This window comes from Gossypium arboreum, chromosome 5 (genome assembly GCF_025698485.1).
Source record: "Gossypium arboreum isolate Shixiya-1 chromosome 5, ASM2569848v2, whole genome shotgun sequence".
In the NCBI taxonomy this organism is placed as follows: Eukaryota; Viridiplantae; Streptophyta; class Magnoliopsida; order Malvales; family Malvaceae; genus Gossypium; species Gossypium arboreum.
In genome coordinates, this window is record NC_069074.1 from 23,829,671 (window position 1) to 23,850,513 (window position 20,843).

Sequence of the window (20,843 nt, forward strand, 5' to 3'; positions counted from 1 at the left end):
GTTACGCTGTTAGCAAAGGTGTATCTTGAGGTTGTAATTAAAATTTTGTGTTTAATTAAAAATTTCAGAATTTTATAGGATTTAATGTAAATTTTCAAAAATTTGAACATCTTATTAATTTTTTAAAATTTGTAGAGTTTAGTAAAAATATTAAAAACTTTGTGAGACTTAATTAAATATTAAAAAAATTAAAACGACTTATGATAAAATTAGGGGGTACCCCAAGCCCCTATAATGATAGTGTTTTAAGTATGGCTAGTTGGATAAAGTAGCATGGTTTTGGGTGTAGTAGAAATATTATAACTGTTCCCTCAGTGACTTCACCATTTTCTTTGGATTTCTTTCTATTTATTTTATTATAACGATATCATGCCAAGAATTATTTACCATTAATAATTTTTTTAAAAATAACCAGATTATTAGGACAAAATATTCTTGGATAGAAAAATTATTTACCATTAATTAAATTGATATTATGAATTAATTAGATACATCTGAAAAATGATTAAAAAGGAAGTCATGGCATAATGTAATATATAATGGCGTTGGTCAACTAACTAGTCGTAGCCTCTAGTTGTTAGGCCTCGGAGAGAAAAAGAAACGAAATACCCAAGAAACACACAGCCTGCCAATGCCATTGCCAGGGTGATCGGTGATTGGTGATGCTTAGCAGTTGCCTCTTCCTTTATCACTCCTTTATCACCCATTAATCAACAATACCTTCCAATTTTAGCTTTGCGCGCAAATATGAGTTGGTTATCAATTTTGTGCGGCTTGCTGTTGCTTTTATGCATCTTGAAACCCGGAATTCGTTCGTCGGCAGATAGGTTAGATGGGACGGTGTTGGAGTTGGACGATTCCAACTTTGACTCCGCCATTTCCTCTTTCGATTACATCCTCGTCGACTTCTACGCTCCCTGGTGCGGCCACTGCAAACGCCTTTCCCCCCAGGTTTGTTTCTGGATTTTCCTTTTTGAAAATTATATAGCCTTTTATATGTCCGTATATATATGGCTTATGGATCGATTCTTCCTTTTAGGAATTTAACGGGACTTGATTGTATATATCCTACTCTGTTTCTTGGATTGCAGTTAGATGAGGCTGCCCCAATTCTTGCTGGATTAAAGGATCCCATAGCGGTAGCTAAACTAAATGCTGACAAATTCACCACTGTTGCTCGTAAATATGAAATTGAGTAAGTATCTACGCCTTTTGTTTATATTTCGCTTTAAAAATTTATTGTCATTCATTCGTTAGCCTCAATACCTTGGCTGTTATAAAGATGAAGCATGGAATTCGAAACAGATGTAATGGTATTCTTAACATGCAGCTAGTCCAAAATCCAAATGCTAAGCTAGAATCTGTTGTACAATTTATGTAGGTAGGAAAAAGTCAAATTCCCTAAGTGAAAGGCCTTGGTAATTGCTTAATATAATTCAGTGTGCTTTTCACCTCATACTTTTTATATGTGATTGGTTTGTTTCAGTAAAGCATGGCCCTAGGGTTATAGTTATAATGTAATGCTAATTTTGCAGTGGATATCCTACACTCAAGCTCTTTAAGCATGGTGTTCCTGTAGACTATCACGGCCCAAGGAAAGCACATAAACTTGTTTCTCATCTCAAGAAAATTGTTGCTCCTGATGTATCTATTCTTTGTTCAGACTCTGCCATTAGTGATTTTGTTGAAGCAGCTGGTACTTACTTTCCTATATACATAGGTTTTGGCTTGGATGAGATGGTGATATCTCATTTAGCCATCAAATATAAAAGGAAGGCATGGTTTTCCGTTGCTAAGGATTTCTCCGGGGATGCCATGGTACTGTATGATTTTGACAAAGTTCCTGCTTTGGTGGTTTTTCACCCCAGTTATAATCAACAGAGTGTTTTTTATGGTCCCTTTGAAGGTTAGTTCAGTTGGTTATCGGAGATTAACATTAGTTCTGATACTGAAATCTTCTCAAGTCCTTATCGCCTATTTTTGTCAGTTCCTTTATGGTGATGCATATTAATGGTCTAATAAATTTGATTGATTTGACTTGGGCTAGGTTCTATAATTAGAATTTCTAATGGTTATGATTGAAGGTTGGTTTTATATGTAAAAACTCAAAAGGAAACTGCAAAAGAAGAGAAAAAGCAGATATCTAGGGTTCACACCTTGGATTTGGCTGTTAATTGGAACAATGAAAGATAACATGCCCTATTCAATACTATGTAACTTGGACTTCAGTATGAGTATTAGATAATGTTTTTCCATGTATTTGAAGGGTGAAGGGTCCTTGAAGCTCATATCCTCATAATCATGTGTCGGATACTAGTATTAGATATATGTACTTTAAGAAAAATGAAGAGTTGGAGCAACATAGATTCCATATGTTGTATCAGAAAAACAAATCACATATTATATCAAATGAATTTTAAGCGCTGACCCTTAAGTTGGATTTGTCATGCACGAACTTTTATGTCTCCTAAATTGTGTCCAAGATGTTGCCACTGGTCATATGTTGACAGGTCCATCATTTGCGCATGCACCCAAAGAAATCATTTATTTTCTTTCTCCATCTTTGTTGCCTATAATTTGTCATATGCATTAACTACTCTGTATTAAATGGTTAACATCATGAACCAGTCAATCCGATTTTCTTTTTTGACCTTACTGGGTTTAGCTTATACATGACAAAAAATTTTAGTCAAGTTCATGCTAAACTTCAAAATTATCAGGCTGACTGCTGCCCCAGCCTCACCAATGATCAGTAAGTATGATGATCTGATCTATTTTTAAGTTTTACACTCTTGTCAACTCTCAACCTTCATTCATTTTCTTTTCTGGTTAAATTCTCAAGTGCTTTAATTTTGCTGATTATTATTTAGACATTTGTTTCTGGCTGCATAAAGAAAAGCTATCTTACTCATCTTGCTCCAATGATGCAGATGAATTTTTGGGTGATTTTATAAAGCAAAATTTGATCCCTCTGGCTGTGCCCATGAACCGTGAAACACTGAAGCTATTGAGCGATGATGATAGAAAAATTGTCTTAACAATTATGGAGGATGAAAACGAGGAGAAATCACAGAAATTGATCAAGTTATTGAAGGCTGCTGCCTCTGCAAATCGTGCTTTGGTATTTGGCTATGTCGGAGTTAAGCAGTGGGATGAGTTTGCAAATACGTTTGGTGCCAATGAGAATACAAATTTTCCAAAATTGATAATCTGGAATGGTGATGAGCAGTACTTTACAGTAAGTTTTAAATCTTCATATAATATGTTTAGTTCTTAATGCTATGGGTGAACAGCAACTGGTTTTGTTTAGTTCACAATGCAATTGGTAGAGACTAGAGAGTAACTGGTTATCTTCTTGAATGCGGTAATAGATCATTGGTAATCCATTTGAATAAATGTTTGTGCTGCTTTTTTTTTAGGAAACAGTCTTTTATATGCTAAAGTTCATCAAGGATTATGCAGCAGCTATAATTGCTGTTGTTTTTGGACTTATCTGAATTCATGGGACTTCACCATTTCTTTGCTAAAATCCCAAAATTTGCGTCCTAAAGCAATTTTCGCTACCCTGATATTAAATATCTTTGGGATTTCTTGGGAGTTATGATGGTTGACTCTTAATTAGTTTGTTTCTCCCTTTTTTTTTTTTTTTGTTTCAACTAATATATTTATTTGATTAGAAGAATAGAACACAATAACTCATCTACTACATTTTGCGGAAGGTTATTGGTTATGAAAGCCTTGATGAAGAAGAAGATCAAAGTTCTCAAATCTCACGCTTCCTGGAAGGATATAGGGAAGGAAGAATGGAAAAGAAGATGATTAAAGGACCATCGTTTATGGACTATATGAACGTAATCGGCATTGCAGCTGTGTTTATAATTGTGTTTTTGGTTGCAATTCTGATGCTTATCCGAAGGCTGAGCACGCATGATGACAATAAACCTCGCAAAGACATCTATGATGATGACGACGACGATGAAGGTGAAGAAGAAATCTCTGCTGAAAGCCCTGAGTCTGATTCTGAAGTTCGGAAGAAAAAAGATTGAAAGCGAGACATGTCCAGTGGTAAAGATAAAGCTCTCAAATACAGATTAGTTTCCAAGGTTTTTTTTCAATGCACTTCAATCTGCTTATTGCATGTATCATGTATAGAGAAGAGACCAATTTATTTTTGTAGCTATAGTTTGTACTTGTATTGGTTAAAAGTCCCTTTATTATTTTTGAGCTTAGCTTAGTTGATTTATATATTATTTTTAAAAGCAATAAATTAAAATCCAGAATTATTCTTCAAATTATTTTTTATTTTGATTTTTTTATCATTTCTCAAATAAATCCATATATTAACTCAATGACAAAAGCTTTAACTTAGTAGAGTTCTCATGAGTGTTGTTTTTTCTCTTTTAAGGGATAGGATTAGGATTATCCAGGATCAATTAATTAACTAATGACTTGAAATATATATATATATATATATATATATTATGAATGTATTGATCAAAATATTTTCTTCCATGAAAGGCTTACTCCACTAATTTTAATAGATTATGAATGTGTAGTTTTAGGGTTATATTAGTGTTTTTTATAAATACAATTCTTATTAGAAGGTAAAATGTGTTTAAGACTGTTGGAATTTGTATTCTCCTTGCAAGAAAGAATATCTATACTAACGAGTAAAAACTTAATCGATTCTTTCATAAGGTAAATTATTTTTTGTTTTAAAATTATAAAAATAAAATTAGTATTTAAGTTTATATCTATTAATATTGCTTTTAAATTTTTAATAATTTAATTTTATCAACCTAACTTGATTAAGGACACATTTAAAAGATCACTTGGTAATTGGATTCAAGCATAATTGACTATAATTACACACTTAGGGCATGTTTGAGTAATCACATAATTTGTGAATCTATTGAATTGTGTCTAATTAGAAAATTTCAAATACACTCTTCAAATCTTATTCGATAAAGGTGGAATTGAAGCAATTATAAATAATTGCATTTAAATCTATGTATCTTGTATCGTTTCAAACATGTAAGTACATTATTTAAGATATTTTATATAAGAATAATAATTTTATTTTAGGATACATATTATTTTTACAATATAATTATATGTTATTTTATTAATTTCATTAAAATAATTTGGCAATGTTATCCATAAGGAAATGAGTATATGTTTCATGTTAGAGAATAACTTAAAAATATAGAATAATAGAATAATTAGATAAAATATTTATTTTTATTGTTAATTTTATTAGTAATCGTATTGTCAAATATTTTATTTTTAAACTATCCTAATATATACAATGATTTAGACTAGCCTATTATATATAATAATTTGCTTTTAAGTTTTATTAGTTGTTTAGAATTTTTAAGTATTATTGATAATTTTATAATAATTAATACTAGATTCAGTGAATAAAATTATTTTATATTAAAACATATTTAATAAATAATATTAATATGTGTTAAAAATTTTATATTAATTTATTGGTGTTGCGTTTAATTACACGTTGAGACACATCAGCGATAAATGTGATATAAATCGCATGATATTATTGGTAGATATAAATATTTCGTTATTCCGGATTTAGATTCTCTTTGTTCTTAACAAAGATAAAGAAAAACCTGTACCCAAACACTACCTTCTCTCTCGACGAATACGATTTGATAGTGTAATTGAAGCAGCATTCCAGACAGTTCTGGCAGAACCGGGTTAAAAAGAAAAAAGAAAAAGCCACTAAACAGAGCAAGCAAGAAGATTAAATAGAGAAAAAAATCCCAGAAATTGGAAAATTCTTGAGAAAATTGAACAAAGTGTAGTTGCGATGGAAAAATCAGGAGGAGGAGCAGCACCGTCGTCGTCGATAGAAAGTTCTGGAGAGCTACAATGTGTAGGCAAAATGGAAATCGTAAAACCGAAGCCCGTCGGTTTTCTCTGTGGTTCGATCCCTGTTCCCACCGATAATTCCTTCCATGGTTTCAACTCCGCTCTCGTCCCATCTTCCCGCCCAACGTAAATTTACTTGTTTTCAATTTCTCTCTCATGTTTTTCCTTTTTTCTTATATAAAAATTTGCGTTTGAGGTTTCTTTTATTGTTTCAGATTAAGTGCGCCGAGGTATCGGATGCTCCCGATGGAGACCGACTTAAACATGCCGCCGCTCGTTACTAATTTCCCCGAAAAAGTGCTTCCCGTTGGGGCTGTACAGAAGGCTACTGGAGGTACCTTTATTTTTTCTTATTTTTAGAAAAAAATAAATTTTAGCTATAATTTTATAGTTTTATAGAAGTAAATAATTGCAAGTGGAAAAAGAAAAGGAAACCATTGCAGATTTTAGCAAGGAAAACCGTTTAGTTAGCGTAGTCAGAGTCCTGAGGCTTTGTTCAAGGTAGAAGGATAGATTATATCACCAGGAATGCAAGGTGCAAAAGTTGCAAGCAGACGTTTGCTTGAAATGGAGTGTTAACATTTTAGTGGAAGGAGCTGCTTACTGTTGGATATGTCTGAGAATTCTTGTTTAACTTTCTGTGCTATTATAGTTCCTTGAAATTTGACTCGAAAAAAAGATAGTTTGTTCAGAGTCTGTTTTTCTATGGGCCTATAAATTCCTTCATTGAGAATGAATCTATACATATAAAACTCTATTTTATGATTGAATGACCTTTTCAACAACAAGGGCAATCTAAATCCTTCATTTAGTGAAGGCCCATGGTTTCTTACCCTCTATAATTTTCTTTTCTTTCCATCCAATCTTTGTTATTGACTGAATCATTTCAGTTACTTATTGAGAAGGCTAGTTTGTATTTGGGAGACTAATAGGTGAAGTCTTTCTATTTTCCTCATGTTGGCTTTGTGCACATTTTATTTTCATCACTATTGTCTTCTCCTATTTATCTCTATTGTTGAAAGCAAGAATCATCTGTCCTGTGTTCTAGCATTCTTGTTAATACTTTCTTTTTTTCTAAAATTTGCTGGGCCTTTTGTGGCAATTTTCGTAATCAGATGCCAAAAGAGCAAGCACGTTATATACTTGTTTAATGATAGGGTATCTGATTATTTAAGTCACATCAGCTGTGCTATCAGTCATGACTATTTGATGGTTGAAACCTATATTAAGTATATAGCCCCTGTTTGGCTTTTCTGGCTGTTTCATAGATCCTGTGATTTCAGCTTAGCCTTGACCACATAAATACTTAAATGATGTGTGTGCATGAGAGTCAGTGAGAGAGAGATAATGAGCATGTTAAAATTTTTTTCGCTTTTTTCTTTCTAATTTGAAATGTCCTTGTGGCTCTCTTTCCTACCTTGATTATTTATTGAACTTGAAATATCCTGATTCCTTTTGACAATTTCAAATCCTCTTTGGGTCCATCTTCTGCATTTCTTTTCTCTTGAGTTTGAAATGTTTGCAACTTTTGATCTGGTTTTATGTTATTCTGGGACAGATATAATATGGGAGGATGGTGCTATTGCATCTAATCTTAGTAGGAAATGCGAGGCACTAGCTGTGTCTGGTTTGGTGGAGTATGGGGATGAGATTGATGTGATCGCTCCAACTGATATTCTAAAGCAAATATTCAAAATACCATATTCTAAGGCTCGATTATCGATTGCTGTACATCGTGTTGGACAGACTCTAATTCTGAATACAGGGTTTGTATTGTTCTATTGTTGTTCTATTTTCTGTTCTGTTATAAGTATGATACAATTATGTTTTGGCATTTTGCAGGCCTGATGTTGAAGAAGGAGAGAAATTGGTTAGAAGACATGGCAATCAAGCAAAATGTCAAGATCAATCTTTGTTTCTGAATTTTGCTATGCATTCAGTTAGAATGGAAGCCTGTGATTGTCCACCATCTCATCAAGCACCATTGGAGAGGCAATCAGATTCTTCTGCTCTTCCTGGGGGGGAGACGCCAAACTTTGTGGAAGAGAATGATAATATTTCTCGAAAAGATGGAATCAAGCACCGTTCAGAGTACTCACAGGTTAAACAGGATGGGTTCTTTTGGGGAAGTAAGAAGGGTCACAGAAACAAGAGCCGTGATCCTATCAAGAAGGCTGCACATGTTGGTGAAAAGCCTAGATGCTCTGTACAAGAGTCTGAAAAACATAGAAGAGTTGGGAATAATGGGTTCTTGAGAGTGTTATATTGGCAATTTCACAATTTCCGAATGCTTCTTGGCAGTGACTTGCTTTTGTTCAGTAATGAAAAGTATGCTGCTGTGAGCTTGCACTTGTGGGATGTTGCACGACAGGTTGTTTCTAGTAATGGGAATTTAATTTTATTGGTATTTTTGGTGCTACTTTTTAATTTGTTTTTGGCAACCATTGACAGGTCACACCATTAACCTGGCTTGAAGCTTGGCTTGACAATGTCATGGCTAGTGTCCCTGAGTTGGCCATTTGTTATCACCAAAATGGTGTTGTCCGGGGGTACGAGCTTCTAAAGACAGATGATATATTTTTGTTAAAAGGCATTGCTGAAGATGGTACTCCTGCTTTTCATCCCCATGTTGTTCAGCAAAATGGACTTTCTGTTTTGAGGTTTCTTCAAGAGAACTGCAAGCAAGATCCTGGTGCTTATTGGGTATTGTTATATTTTCATTCTATGAAAAGAACATTTCTTGCACGTCAGTTTAATAATTTTCTGAGTGAGTGGTGTTTATCATTTCTTTTTTACAGCTATATAAAAGTGCTGGTGAAGATGTAATTCAACTTTTCGATCTTTCTGTCGTTTCCAAGAACTGTTCTTCTGGTGATTGTGATGATAGCTCTAGCTCTCTGCCTTCTCTAGTACATAGAGGGAGAAGTGATTCTTTATTTTCACTCGGAACGCTCCTGTACCGCATTGCTCACAGGCTTTCACTGTCAATGGTTTGTTGAACATATAACTCTTTTGTCAGTTGATTACTCCACTTTGTGTAATGATCTGCTAACTATATAGATGTTTTTGGCGCAGGCAACTAATAACAGGGCCAAGTGTGCAAATTTTTTCAAAAAATGCTTGGAGTTCCTGGATGAGCCAGATCATCTGGTATCTGTGCTTTCTAAAATTTGTATTTTCGTCTGGCAGCAGTTAATTAAGTTTGTTTTTATTTTATTTGTCATTTATGATTGGAAACAGCAATTGATACTTATTATTGAAATTTTCCTAAATAGGTTGTACGTGCATTTGCCCATGAACAATTTGCCAGGCTTATTCTGAATTATGATGAAGAATTAGATCTAACATCTGAATATCTTCCAATTGAGTGTGAAGTTACGGCTCCTGATGCTGGTGAGGAATCTGTGGACCATGACTTCTCTCTCATTGCCAATAACAAACTAAAAGAGGATGAAACAGATTTTCAAGATTTAGCATCTGATGTTTCTGCCATGATGACTTTGGAGGCAAGTATATCTGCCCCTAACAAATTGATAGCATCTAATACAGAATTTGGAAGTGAAGAAATTACCTTGCCAAGTGTTCATGGTGATGAAAACTACATGGTACTCGACATGGCTTCTACATCTGATGATGTTGTTCGACCTATTACTGATCCAATCTCCTCTAAGCTAGCAGCAGTGCATCATGTGTCTCAAGCTATAAAATCTCTCAGATGGATGCGCCAGCTACAAACCTCTCAACCAGAGTTGGACAACCGGGATATTGGTATTGACGGTCAGCTACCTTCATCTATGAATTTTTCTGTTTGTGCTTGTGGTGATGCTGATTGCATTGAAGTTTGTGATATTCGAGAATGGCTTCCAACATCCAAACTGGACCACAAGTTGTGGAAACTTGTTCTTCTCCTTGGGGAATCATATTTGGCACTTGGACAAGCCTACAAGGAGGATGGTCAATTGCATCATGCTCTGAAGATAGTGGAATTAGCTTGCTCTGTTTATGGATCTATGCCTCGGCAACTTGAAGATACTAGATTTATTTCCTCAATAGTTAAATGCTCATCAGCCAGTACAAAGTTCAGTGACGGAGATGAAAAGAAAAGTTCATTTATCAGCGACATAAAAGAAGTTAAATCCAAGTCTGCTGATAACTGTTATGTTCTTGAGCATTTCTCATCGACATATCTGTTCTGGGCAAATGCATGGACACTAGTTGGAGATGTGTATGTTGAATTCCATGTAATTAAGGGTAAAGAGATCTCTGCACAATCACAGAATAAACCTTCTATCAGAGAGTTGAAAATGTCATCTGAAGTTGTGAAGGAACTGCAAAGGCTTACAAAAAAGCTGGGCCAGTATAATCAGAAATGTAGTTCGTGTTCCTTGGTGAATTGTAGCTGCCAAAGTGATAGGGCCAGCAGTGGTAATAGTGCAAGCAGCAGTGGTGGAGATACACATGCAGTAAGTTACAGCAGAAAACATGGCAAGAGATCGCGTGGTAAGAATGTTCCTAACTCACTCTCAAGGGACAATGAAGATAATAATGGTCGTCAAAAAGTAAAGAATAGACAAGTTCCTGATAGTGGACTATTCCAGCACAACAAAGTAAGAGCTTCTAATTCTTGTACAGATGAGCCTGGAGTAAATGCAGTGGAAACTACTAATTCTGAAAAGGTGGAGGCTTCGTTTGGAATTAATGACAAAAAGCCTGAAGTGACCATTGAAAACGAAATTGCTTCAAAGGAAGCTCACAAATTGAAAGATGGTGGCATATTCAAGTACCTTAGGAATAGGAATACTGTAGTAGTAGATGCAGAACACAATCTCTCCTCTGCCTTGAGCTGTTATGAAGAAGCAATAAAGGCTTTGGGTGAACTACCTTCTGGTTTAGCAGATCTGCAGTCTTTATTTAAAAAGAAAGGATGGGTTTGTAATGAACTAGGTCGAAACAGGCTTGCGCTGAAAGAGTTAAACAAAGCTGAACTTGCATTTGCAGATGCAATAGATGCATTCAAAGAAGCTTCAGACTACACCAATGTTGTATATATATACTGTAATTTGGGTCATGGCAGACGTGCATTAGCTGAAGAGATGGTGGCAAAGATGGAAGGTCTGAAAATGCATGAGGTTTTCCATATTGCATACAAACAGGCTTTGGAAACTGCAAAACTGGAGTACAGTGAAGCACTCAGATATTACGGGGCAGCAAAGTCTGAAATGAATGCTATAGCGGAAGAGGCATTCTCTGACTCTGAGTCAAACTTGAAGAATGAAGTTTATACTCAGTTTGCTCATACATATCTGAGGCTTGGCATGCTTTTAGCGAGAGAAGATATAACTGCTGAGGTTTATGAAAATGGAGCTCTTGAAGAGTTATCTACGCCACGTCTTGGAAGAGCCAGGAAAGATCTCAGAAAGTATGAAATAACTGCCAATGAGGCCATTAGAGAGGCATTGTCAATGTATGAATTACTGGGTGGATTACGCAAGCAGGAGGCTGCTTACGCTTATTTTCAGCTTGCTTGTTACCAAAGAGATTGCTGCTTGAAATTTTTGGCACCGGATCATAAGAAAAGTGGCTTGCTTAAGGGTGAGAGTGGCATTCACCAGAGGGTGAAGCAATATGCTTCATTGGCTGAGAGGAACTGGCAAAAGGCAATAGACTTTTATGGTCCTCAGACACATCCTACCATGTACTTGACTATTCTTATTGAGAGATCAGCTCTTTCATTAAGCCTCTCCAGATCATTGCATCTAAACGTGGTATGTTATATGCAGTTATCATTTACTATACTGTCAGTTGAATATTTGTATTGTTTTGCTTAAGGTGTTTTCAGTAACTTTTATATGGTATGTTTTTGGCGAATGTCAGTTGAATATTTCTAGTACGCTTGTGCTAACTCAGCTTATATTTGTCCATTATATTTTGTACACTAAAATAAAGCAGGAAAAAGCGCTGTTTACTATATATTTACGTGATCCATTTACCACACTAAAGATGCTCTGATAAATTGCATTTTTCTCCAGATTCTGGATGCATTGTCCCGCCTACTTGAAGCACGCTATGTATCGGAAGCATTGGCGGATATATTTAGTACAGAATACCCAGAATTGCACAAGAAGTATTGGAGTCAGTTACAGACGCTTTTGAAGAAAATGCTGGCTGTGAATCTCTCTGTAAATTCAAATAAATCTTCAACAGATACCGTGTCAGCTACAACATCTAACAGGTCCGGAGATGCTGGAAAGCTCAGGGAGCTTTACAAAATGTCTTTGAAGTCAACTGACATTCGCCAATTACATGCAATGTACAGCGTGTGGTCATCATTATCTCTAATCAAGAACAAAAACATGAACCCTGTTGATGTTTCATCTTAAATTTTTGTTGCATATTATAGTTTCAGACAGTTATTGTGGCCAGATGGCTTATAAGATCGATGTTCTTGGATTACAATCGAAGAGGAGATGCAAAATGTTCTACTTGGTTTACTGCTTCTGCACCTTGCTGTTTTGTTATGGTTGTGAACAAGGATGATGATGCATATTCATGACTGCTCTATATGTATATTCTCGTGTATTTTTGTTTTTTTTTTTTTCTGTATTCACTGGTTTGGTTCAACTATTTTTCTGTTCCTTTGCTGGTTCTTTGCTTGAGCTCAATTGTTCTCCCGGCAACCTTTTTCCGTTGCAATTGGGATAAAAAAAATTAGGTAACGAAGTTAAAACTCAGTACTAAATAATATAATTAATTTAAAATAGAATTTAAATATGAGGTAAAATAAAAAAATAATTTTTTTTCAGCTCGTCTATTTATCATGATAATCATGTTGCACAAAATTTCACCATCAAGTGATAAATATTCATCATTTTTTTTTAAATAAAAATTCTATCCTTTTGGATTATCGTAAAAGACTAAATCATTAAAAATTTTAATTTTTTAATTGATTTTTTTTTCAACTATTTATCAAAGCTGTGGTAAACTTGAACCAAATTATCAAGGACATTTTTGTCAATCGACATTTAAACCCCAGAACAACCGCAACCCTTCTATTCTTCTTCGACTGAAAGTCCAGATAATTCAAATGACGATGATATAAACGCGAACCCTCTGCCAATCTCATCGTCATTTCCTGACTGTTTGATCTTTTTCTTTTGCTCGATCTGAATCTGGTTAAAATAACAGAAGAACAATGGAAGAGCTGAGATCAGCTGTGGAGGAGCACATGGAATTAATGGCGGATCTAGTTCAGAAGCTATCCTCGGAGCTTCGTTCGGGCCTCCGACCCGCCTATGATAACTTTATGGGCTTCTTCCATGCAATCGACTGGAAGGTCCGCTTTCTGTCTATTATTTTCTCATTGGTTTCCCTGCATTTTGGGTAAAGTTTAGATCCAGGGGACGGGGAAAGAGAGATTTAGAGGATTTGACTGTTTGATATTTCGCGTGGTCGATTGTTTTATCTTCAACTTTTTCTCAGTAACCAAAGTGAATTCTAATATGAATGCCCGTGTCAGATTTGAGATGCACGAATTATCATTTTAGTTGGTGATTGGAACAATGCTAAATCCAGGTTTAAACTCGTAATAATGCCTTACTGTAGTTCTTTATCTGATCTGCCTGATGTAAAGGTGGTTTCTTGAGTTAGATCGTTTGCCATGCCTGACTTATGAGTTTAATTTGTGTTACTTTGGGCATTTGTAATATTTTAACGTATAAGTTGATCTATTTCTAACAGACTTTTAGCTTTCATTTTATGCACGGTTGTCGGTAATGGAAAGTTGAAACTCTTCAAATGGGATGCTTAAAGCCATAAATCTTAGATGACTTGTTGTTTAGCGTCAGGTCTTAGGCGTGGTCTTTATATTGATTCTACTTGTGTTCTTGATCCACCATCTATTGGTAACAATTCCCTAACCTTTTCCCCCCTATTTGGCAGGAGCCATGGTTAATGTGCTTACTGGCATTCCATGTTTTCTTATTGATAGTAACAATCTTCTCGAGGAAGAACACTAACTTCCAGATGTGTTTGTTCCTTCTGGCATGTAAGTTTGTTGTTTCTCAGTTATCTGCAGTCATCTTCAATATATGAGTATTTAGAACTCGCCTTTTGATTATAGTAGTTTGTTACTGATCCTTTTTTACTTGATTTATTTTAATGTGAAGCTTCTCAAATAAACTCTCTTGTGGTTGAATGGTTGAGGACATATGTAATATTGCATGTTAATATATCAATGACCTTGCTTAGCAAAAAAAATATATATATATTATAATGACCTTGCAGTGTGATTATGGTTTGCCCATTAGCTTGGTAGTTAACCTTGGACCAGATAGAGTTTCCAAATTCCAAGATATTGAATAGGACTTGGCAGCTTCACAGTATTTACAAAGACCAGCTTTCCAGCTTCTCTCAATAAACAATGTTTCCTCATGCCCAACTTGCCCTTGAATAAGTAATGCAAGGCTATTTAAAAAACATTTACACTTTTGTCTTGCTACAAAAGTTGATTTGGATTCTTGCAATCTTAAACTCCAAAGCTGAGAAGCAAATAGTAGATGACTTGACAAGCAAAAGAACCCTATTCACTTCCATATGTTAGGGTGCGTATACATCCTTCCATGTTTGTTCCTGGCCCCCTAGACTTGTAACCTCGATAGTCATCTATGTAGTGGAACATAAAGTAGCAATCTTTGCTAGACATTAATGATTTAATTATTACCTAGGATGTCTGGTTCTTTGCTTCAAGCAAGGAATCCAGGATAGGACTTCCCATTTCAGAATTCATTTTAAAATTTCTGTGGTGCAGCCATCTGTAAGTCAGTTAAGTAGGGGTAAAAGTTGAAATGGAACTTCGTCAAGACTATAGATGGATAAGTGTAAAACCTTTACTTCTGCCATGCTTGGACTCTGTGAAGTAGAAACACAGCTGAAACTTTGGGAAGAAGATTATCATGCCATTGAAGGGGTCAGAAGGGAAAATAGTTGAAGTCATTATAGCTGTAACTCAATATTGAAGCCTTTCAATGTTATCAAGCATTCCGAAACATTGAGCAGGATCCTAATGCCGATCTGCATAATAAGACATAAGTTTTTGTTTTCTTTCTGGCAAATTAGTCAGTACCGTTTCATGCATCACCAAATATTTCTGCAATGAAAATATTGAAGCTCGTTTTATTTTGAGCATTCTTTGCAATTCTATCTTATTTGCTTGATGATGTCCTGTAGTGCTCGGTGTTTATTTTGCGGAGTTACTGAATGGATTCCTTGGTGACAACTGGAAGAAATTTGCAAAGCAGAACTATTTTGATCCAAGTGGACTTTTTTTGTCAGTACTCTGGTCTGGTCCTCTTCTCATTATCGCAATCATCATCTTGGTCAGTGTTCAGGAGCTTCTCCTGTGCCCCCTTCCTTGAAACTTCTTTGTTTCATTTCTTTCTTCTTCTTTTTTTTTTTTTTTCTTTTTCTAAACATCAGCATCTGCTACTTTCTGCAGATAAATACTCTCTTTTCCATGTGTTACCTAATAGTTAGATGGAAAAAGGCCGAGCTCAGGCACCGTGCAAGGCTTGCTCGTAACAAGCAGGATTGAAATTGCCAAGTTCCACCTCTTTTAGCACAATAGCGAATGCAATACATGTCAATCTCATTTAGAAAGTTTCTTCTTGTTTTCTATTTCTTATTTTAAAGGTGTTCTATACTTCTTTTCATATATAGAATTGTTTACTTGCATCAAGGTCTCCTTTCAGGATGTCTAAGTTAGTTCAAGATAAATTTTTCATTTCTATTTCATCCTTGGTTAACTTTTAGTGGTATAAATCATTAAATGACCAGGCATTTGGTCTTTAGCTTTGTTCCTTGTATGCCTATTGCTCAGGGCGGAATAGAGGTGTGCATGGGCTGGGCCACCCTGCTTGGCCCGAAGGTCCGTCAAATATGTGGAAGGGTTTGAGCAAAAATATAGGCCCAAAAAATGGGCTTGGGCAAATAAATAAGGTCTGTTTAAAAAATAGGCAGGGTCTTGGGTAAGGCATTTTTGGCCCGGCCTAGTTGACCCAAATTCACTAAATGAAAAAAAATCTGTTTTTTTTTTAAATATTATTTTCTTATTATTTTCTCCTTATTATGCTACTATTTTACTATTATGTTGTTACTATTTTGTTGTTATTATTTGGATATTATATAAAATTTATTTTATTGTTAATTTTATTATTATTTTAAAGACATTTGCTAATTTTGTTATTATTTTAGAGGCATTTGTTTGTTAAATTGCATCTATTTTAGTGTTATTTAAGTATACATGTTTTTTAAAATTTATTTTCAATTTGTTGAGAAATATTTATTTTGATATTTTAGTATTTTTGATAGTTTATATATATATTTTTAAAATTATATAAAAATTAATATGAGCGAGCTGGGTCGGGCTCAGGTAAAATTTTAGGTCCATTTTTTGGGCTAGGCCGGGCTTGGGCTAGCAAACGGGCTTAAATTTTTAGTTGGACATGGCTCGGCTCCACCCATGCACAGCTCTAGGAAGGAATATATAAAAAGTTTTTAATATTATTTTATCTGTTGTGTCCGATTCCACTAAATTGGGGATCTATAAGAAGGTTTTAATTATGGTATTGAAATGGTGGTAAGTAGGTTTGGTGAGGAAATAGAGGCTTAGATGTGTGATTTGGTGTTGGAATGGGGTGTTATTGACCAAAGCTTGAGTTTTAACTCAGAAACTCAAAGCATGAAGCACGGCTCAAGCTCAATCAAGCCTTACTTTTAAAATTTGAGCTTTATCTGAGATAAAACTTTGAGTTACTTGAACACATTCTGCTAGGCTTGATTAAGCTTATGTACTTATTAAAAAAAAAAAACAAAAAAAACAGAGATAGATTGATTCTCATGCTTAATCTTAAACTCTGCCTACTTTCAAGTTTGAACTGAGATTTTTCAATACTAATTCAAAATTTAAAAAGGAAAAAAAAGGTTGATTAAGTTTGCCGGGCTAACCAAAGTGAGAACTAAGAGACTCAAATTTGGTTCTATATAATAGTTATTTCATACTCCTTTAAATTATTGTAATATGAAAGAGGTGAACAATTATGGTTAAGAATTATGTGTTCCTTAATGAAAGTCATTTGCTTCTAACTAATTTTCCATAAAGCATTTCATTCGTAATTTTAATTTTTCTTTCACTGCAGTAGTATGATAGGTCAGTGATAACATTTATTTCAAGCGATTAAGTACATAGCAAACACAATGAGGAATCTTGAGATTAAGGACTTCATTAAAAAATTGAAACTCGACTTTGTTTAAAATTTCATAAATTGTTCAAAGAAAAAGATGAAAAATAAATAAATAAATAATTGGATATTCAATAAGTAACATAATAAATATATTTATAATATAAATTCAATATTTAATTTCCGTATTTAATTTTTCCCACACTTAATACTTTGAAAAATTCACAAATTCTTTTAGTTTATTAAAAGCGCCTTAAATAATATCGATTTTTTCCAACTCTCAGTCTGTCTATTATTTTAGTTTTCCAAATATAATTAATTACTGATTCTAAATATGATTTTTAAATTTATAAGTGAATCCAACATATAAATAAATCATAATATGATTGCATAATAGACGAAAATTCGTTTGAAGTAATGATTAACACTTAAAAGAGATGGAGATTCAAACCTTGTTAATCACAAGTAAAGTAAAATGATAATTAATTTATTATTAGTTTCTTCATCAATAATAAAAGGTTTAAATAAAATTAAAATTATTAGTTTGAGAAAATATAAGCCTAAAATATAGGCTTAGATAAAAAATAATGTCTATTTAAAAATGGGCCCGACCTTAGTTAAGGTTTTTAAACCTGGGTTTAACTCAATTTTCGATAAAACAAATCCTGTTATTTTTCATGTTTTATTGTTGTTTCACTTTTGTCATTATTTTGTTATTATTTTATTATTATGTTGTTATTATTTTATTGTTAATGTTTTAATTTGTTAAAAATATTTATTTTAATATTTTTAGTGTATTATATTTTAAAAATTTTTGTATAAAAATAAAATTTAAAAATTTAATACTAACCAAATCAAGCTTAAATTTTAGCATTTTTTCTGGAACCAAACTTAAACAAAAAAAATTAAGTTTTAGACCGAATCAAGCCCAAACCTAGCAATCCCCCAAAAATTTTATTAGGGCAACCCGATCCGGCCACGAAGAACTCTAAATAAAATACTGCAGATCTTAAGCCCAAATTGAAGCCGGGGCATATAGCTACCCGCAGGTGAGTGACAGCCAAAGCCCCGAAGTGGATAATGCGATAAAACCCCCTGCTCTTACTCTTCCTTTTCCCTCAATACTAATTTTCTTATCCCAAGCAGAGAAAAATGGCTTCAATGTCATCTCTAATATTACCCCCATATCTCACTAAACTCTCCGTCAAACCCCAATCAAACCAACACTTGCTCCAATTCCTCCAACCCAATTTGCCTAAAAATCTCACCTTGAGTTCACGTCCCAGAAAATTAAGGTTGTTTGTCGCAGCAGAAGAGCAAACCGCAACGGTGGCCTCCCCTTCTTCCGAGGCCGCCAGGAGGCTTTACGTTGGCAACATACCCAGAAATTTGAAAAATGACGAGCTGACAAAGATTGTCGAGGAACATGGCGCTGTTGAAAAAGCAGAGGTGCTTCCTTCCTTCCTTTTTCATTTCTTTTCCTTTTTTATAATTTATAATATCACTTAACATTAAGAGAAAAAGGGTTTTAAAGCCTTTCTGAAAATGCTGCTTTTCGTATGGGTGTAAAATTGCAGGTGATGTATGATAAGTACTCTGGAAGGAGCCGCCGATTTGCTTTTGTTACCATGAAAACCGTGGAGGATGCTAATGCGGCAATCGAGAAACTAAATGGCACTGTAAGCCCAAACCCCTCATATACGAGGAAACTTAGCACATATGTTGAGGTGTCTGGTTTTCATGGTGTTTTTTTCTTATTCTCTCATGTATTGCAGCAAATTGGAGGACGGGAAATCAAGGTAAACATCACCGAAAAGCCTCTGCCACAAGTGGATTTGTCTCTCCTTCAGGCGGAGGATTCCCAGTTCGTTGATAGCCCGCACAAAGTTTATGTGGGAAACCTTGCGAAGACAGTAACTTCAGAGACACTAAAGAAGTTTTTTTCTGAGAAAGGGAAGGTAATGAGCGCCAAGGTTTCACGGGTCCCGGGGTCCTCCAAATCAGGGGGATTTGGGTTTGTATCATTCTCTTCAGATGAGGAAGTTGAAGCTGCCATCTCTTCTTTTAACAATGCTGTAAGTTGTTCACCACTTTTTTTGCCTTTGCTTCTGCAATATACACCCTTGTTGTATGCAATGGTTTCAGTGACAGTTTTTCTTTTTAATGTTTATGAAATCCTGTTCTTTCTTCTTATTGTTATTACGAGTAAGTTTAGATCTTTGGAATGAGAGGCCTTTTACATCTGTATATCCGATCCTGTTGTGAAGTGCTTTTGCAGCATATTCTTTCATGTTTCCTGTATATGTGTTGAGGGGAAGTATTGATTTGTTGGTGACTGCAATTAGCTTGGTTGTTGCAATTCTATGTTGCTCTGACACTGCGTTTTTCTTTAAAGTATTCGTGTCCAATATCCAGACATGTGTCTAAGAGTATGATCCGGAAAAACCGTTTAAATACTCGTGTGGTTGTGATTTCCTTTTTAATGATCAAACTTTTTGGTTTCATTTGATAGTCTGAATCTGTCAAAATATTCATCCGTTGTTTCATTCTTGGAAGTCATGTGTGCTCATTTAGTTCTACTTATACATTGTATGTTCTGGACTCTTTACTTCTCACTATTTCTACTTGTGTGTTTCTAGCTCTGTTTGCTCATACTCTTCATTTTTCTTGAAGTATTCATGTCCCATAAATGGTTATAGAGATATGACCTCCAAATACATGACAGAACTTTAAGGATACTCACAGGGTCATACCTGAATTCGAGTAATATAGGTTTTGTGGGAAATGAGCAATGTAAGTATTACTGATATAAAAGGGTTGGTGATTGCAGATGTTGGAGGGGCAAGAAATTCGTGTAAACAAGGCATAAAGCGGGGTGCTCCTTCTCATCCTGTATCCATTTCACATTCATTGCAAAGTAGGTAGTTGTTTTGTTTCTGTTGAATGGACAATCACTCAACTTATGAGGTTGTTGTAATTATAGGAGGCTGAAGCTTAATTTGTTGAACTGGAAAAGGAGATAGAGGATAAACACTTTTTCATTTGGGAAGCTGAATCTGATGCATATTATATCATCTCATTTTTCCCTATATCCGTTATCTTCTGCTATGCCTCCTCCCATTTTTAGGCTTTAGCAAAGTGATTTTGAAATGTTTCTCAGAAGAAAAAAGGACTATATTTATTTATACATATTTAATTATATTATTATTTCTTTTTTAATTTAATAATTGGTCAAATATCAAGTAATTTCCTAAAAATTTTATCATTAGGCTAAATAAACTAAATACGCTGGGGTTTTTTAATTGGCCAAATAAGTTTTTTTTTTTTTCAAGATTAAGGGAAATAGGACAATTTTAAAAAGAGTGTGTAAAAACGTGTCTAACTGGACGGGCTTTCTACGACATGCCAGGGAAAGCACACTTAGTTGGAAGCGTCTAGCTGGATGTGTTTTTACACTTTCTTTCCAAAAACGGTCTATTTATTTAAATTTCAAAATAAATCGGCCTATTTTGTCAATTAACTTTTTTCCTGCATATATGTCAAATTGTAAAAATTAAGTGTTGAAATTTTAATATTGAATTTAATAAGTATTGAGCATGAATTGTAGAAATTGTTTGGTAAACATAATTTATTGTTTGATAAATGTAAATGTTAAAATTGAAAATTTTATTTTACATTTTCTATTAATTTAAATTTGAATTTTAAAAATGACTAAGA

At 34.4% G+C, this 20,843-nt stretch overlaps 4 protein-coding genes across 5 annotated transcripts; all 4 read left to right on the top strand.

The window, feature by feature from the left end:
• The first annotated feature begins 533 nt into the window (after positions 1-533).
• On the top strand, positions 534-4,292 carry LOC108476868 (protein disulfide-isomerase 5-2-like). The gene is made up of 5 exons (XM_017779228.2): positions 534-951; positions 1,092-1,195; positions 1,536-1,906; positions 2,931-3,238; positions 3,720-4,292. The coding sequence occupies exons 1-5, from the start codon at positions 748-750 to the stop codon at positions 4,044-4,046; spliced, it is 1,314 nt and encodes a 437-aa protein (XP_017634717.1). The 5' UTR covers positions 534-747; the 3' UTR covers positions 4,047-4,292.
• Positions 4,293-5,572: 1,280 nt separating this feature from the next.
• On the top strand, positions 5,573-12,516 carry LOC108479972 (uncharacterized). The gene is made up of 9 exons (XM_017782851.2): positions 5,573-6,018; positions 6,108-6,226; positions 7,451-7,658; positions 7,735-8,263; positions 8,344-8,595; positions 8,691-8,882; positions 8,968-9,042; positions 9,168-11,657; positions 11,922-12,516. Exons 1-9 carry the CDS (start codon positions 5,831-5,833, stop codon positions 12,270-12,272), a joined length of 4,404 nt encoding a protein of 1,467 aa, XP_017638340.1. The 5' UTR covers positions 5,573-5,830; the 3' UTR covers positions 12,273-12,516.
• Positions 12,517-12,868: 352 nt separating this feature from the next.
• LOC108477033 (uncharacterized) lies at positions 12,869-15,625 on the top strand. Its single transcript, XM_053027442.1, has 4 exons — positions 12,869-13,225; positions 13,831-13,936; positions 15,118-15,266; positions 15,386-15,625. Exons 1-4 carry the CDS (start codon positions 13,085-13,087, stop codon positions 15,479-15,481), a joined length of 492 nt encoding a protein of 163 aa, XP_052883402.1. The 5' UTR covers positions 12,869-13,084; the 3' UTR covers positions 15,482-15,625.
• Positions 15,626-18,174: 2,549 nt separating this feature from the next.
• On the top strand, positions 18,175-20,200 carry LOC108476934 (30S ribosomal protein 2, chloroplastic). 2 transcript variants are annotated; one of them, XM_053028569.1, is made up of 5 exons: positions 18,175-18,575; positions 18,704-18,805; positions 18,902-19,201; positions 19,957-20,001; positions 20,110-20,200. In XM_053028569.1, exons 1-4 carry the CDS (start codon positions 18,279-18,281, stop codon positions 19,993-19,995), a joined length of 738 nt encoding a protein of 245 aa, XP_052884529.1. In that variant the 5' UTR covers positions 18,175-18,278; the 3' UTR covers positions 19,996-20,001; positions 20,110-20,200. The 2 variants fall into 2 exon arrangements, with proteins under 2 accessions (XP_052884529.1, XP_017634796.1); XM_017779307.2 differs by having other exon boundaries at positions 18,178-18,575; positions 19,957-20,200.
• The last annotated feature ends 643 nt before the right edge of the window (positions 20,201-20,843 follow it).

Excerpts from the sequence above, each read along its gene's own strand:
- LOC108477033 (XM_053027442.1), top strand. The coding sequence starts at position 13,085 with ATGGAAGAGCTGAGATCAGCTGTGGAGGAGCACATGGAATTAATGGCG. Across the intron at positions 13,226-13,830 it reads TCCATGCAATCGACTGGAAG|GAGCCATGGTTAATGTGCTT; the intron begins GTCCGCTTTCTG and ends CCTATTTGGCAG. Across the intron at positions 13,937-15,117 it reads GTGTTTGTTCCTTCTGGCAT|TGCTCGGTGTTTATTTTGCG; the intron begins GTAAGTTTGTTG and ends GATGTCCTGTAG.
- LOC108479972 (XM_017782851.2), top strand. The coding sequence starts at position 5,831 with ATGGAAAAATCAGGAGGAGGAGCAGCACCGTCGTCGTCGATAGAAAGT. Across the intron at positions 9,043-9,167 it reads TGGATGAGCCAGATCATCTG|GTTGTACGTGCATTTGCCCA; the intron begins GTATCTGTGCTT and ends TTTCCTAAATAG. Across the intron at positions 11,658-11,921 it reads GATCATTGCATCTAAACGTG|ATTCTGGATGCATTGTCCCG; the intron begins GTATGTTATATG and ends ATTTTTCTCCAG.
- LOC108476868 (XM_017779228.2), top strand. The coding sequence starts at position 748 with ATGAGTTGGTTATCAATTTTGTGCGGCTTGCTGTTGCTTTTATGCATC. Across the intron at positions 952-1,091 it reads GCAAACGCCTTTCCCCCCAG|TTAGATGAGGCTGCCCCAAT; the intron begins GTTTGTTTCTGG and ends CTTGGATTGCAG. Across the intron at positions 3,239-3,719 it reads GTGATGAGCAGTACTTTACA|GTTATTGGTTATGAAAGCCT; the intron begins GTAAGTTTTAAA and ends ATTTTGCGGAAG.
- LOC108476934 (XM_053028569.1), top strand. The coding sequence starts at position 18,279 with ATGGCTTCAATGTCATCTCTAATATTACCCCCATATCTCACTAAACTC. Across the intron at positions 18,576-18,703 it reads GCGCTGTTGAAAAAGCAGAG|GTGATGTATGATAAGTACTC; the intron begins GTGCTTCCTTCC and ends GTAAAATTGCAG. Across the intron at positions 18,806-18,901 it reads TCGAGAAACTAAATGGCACT|CAAATTGGAGGACGGGAAAT; the intron begins GTAAGCCCAAAC and ends CATGTATTGCAG.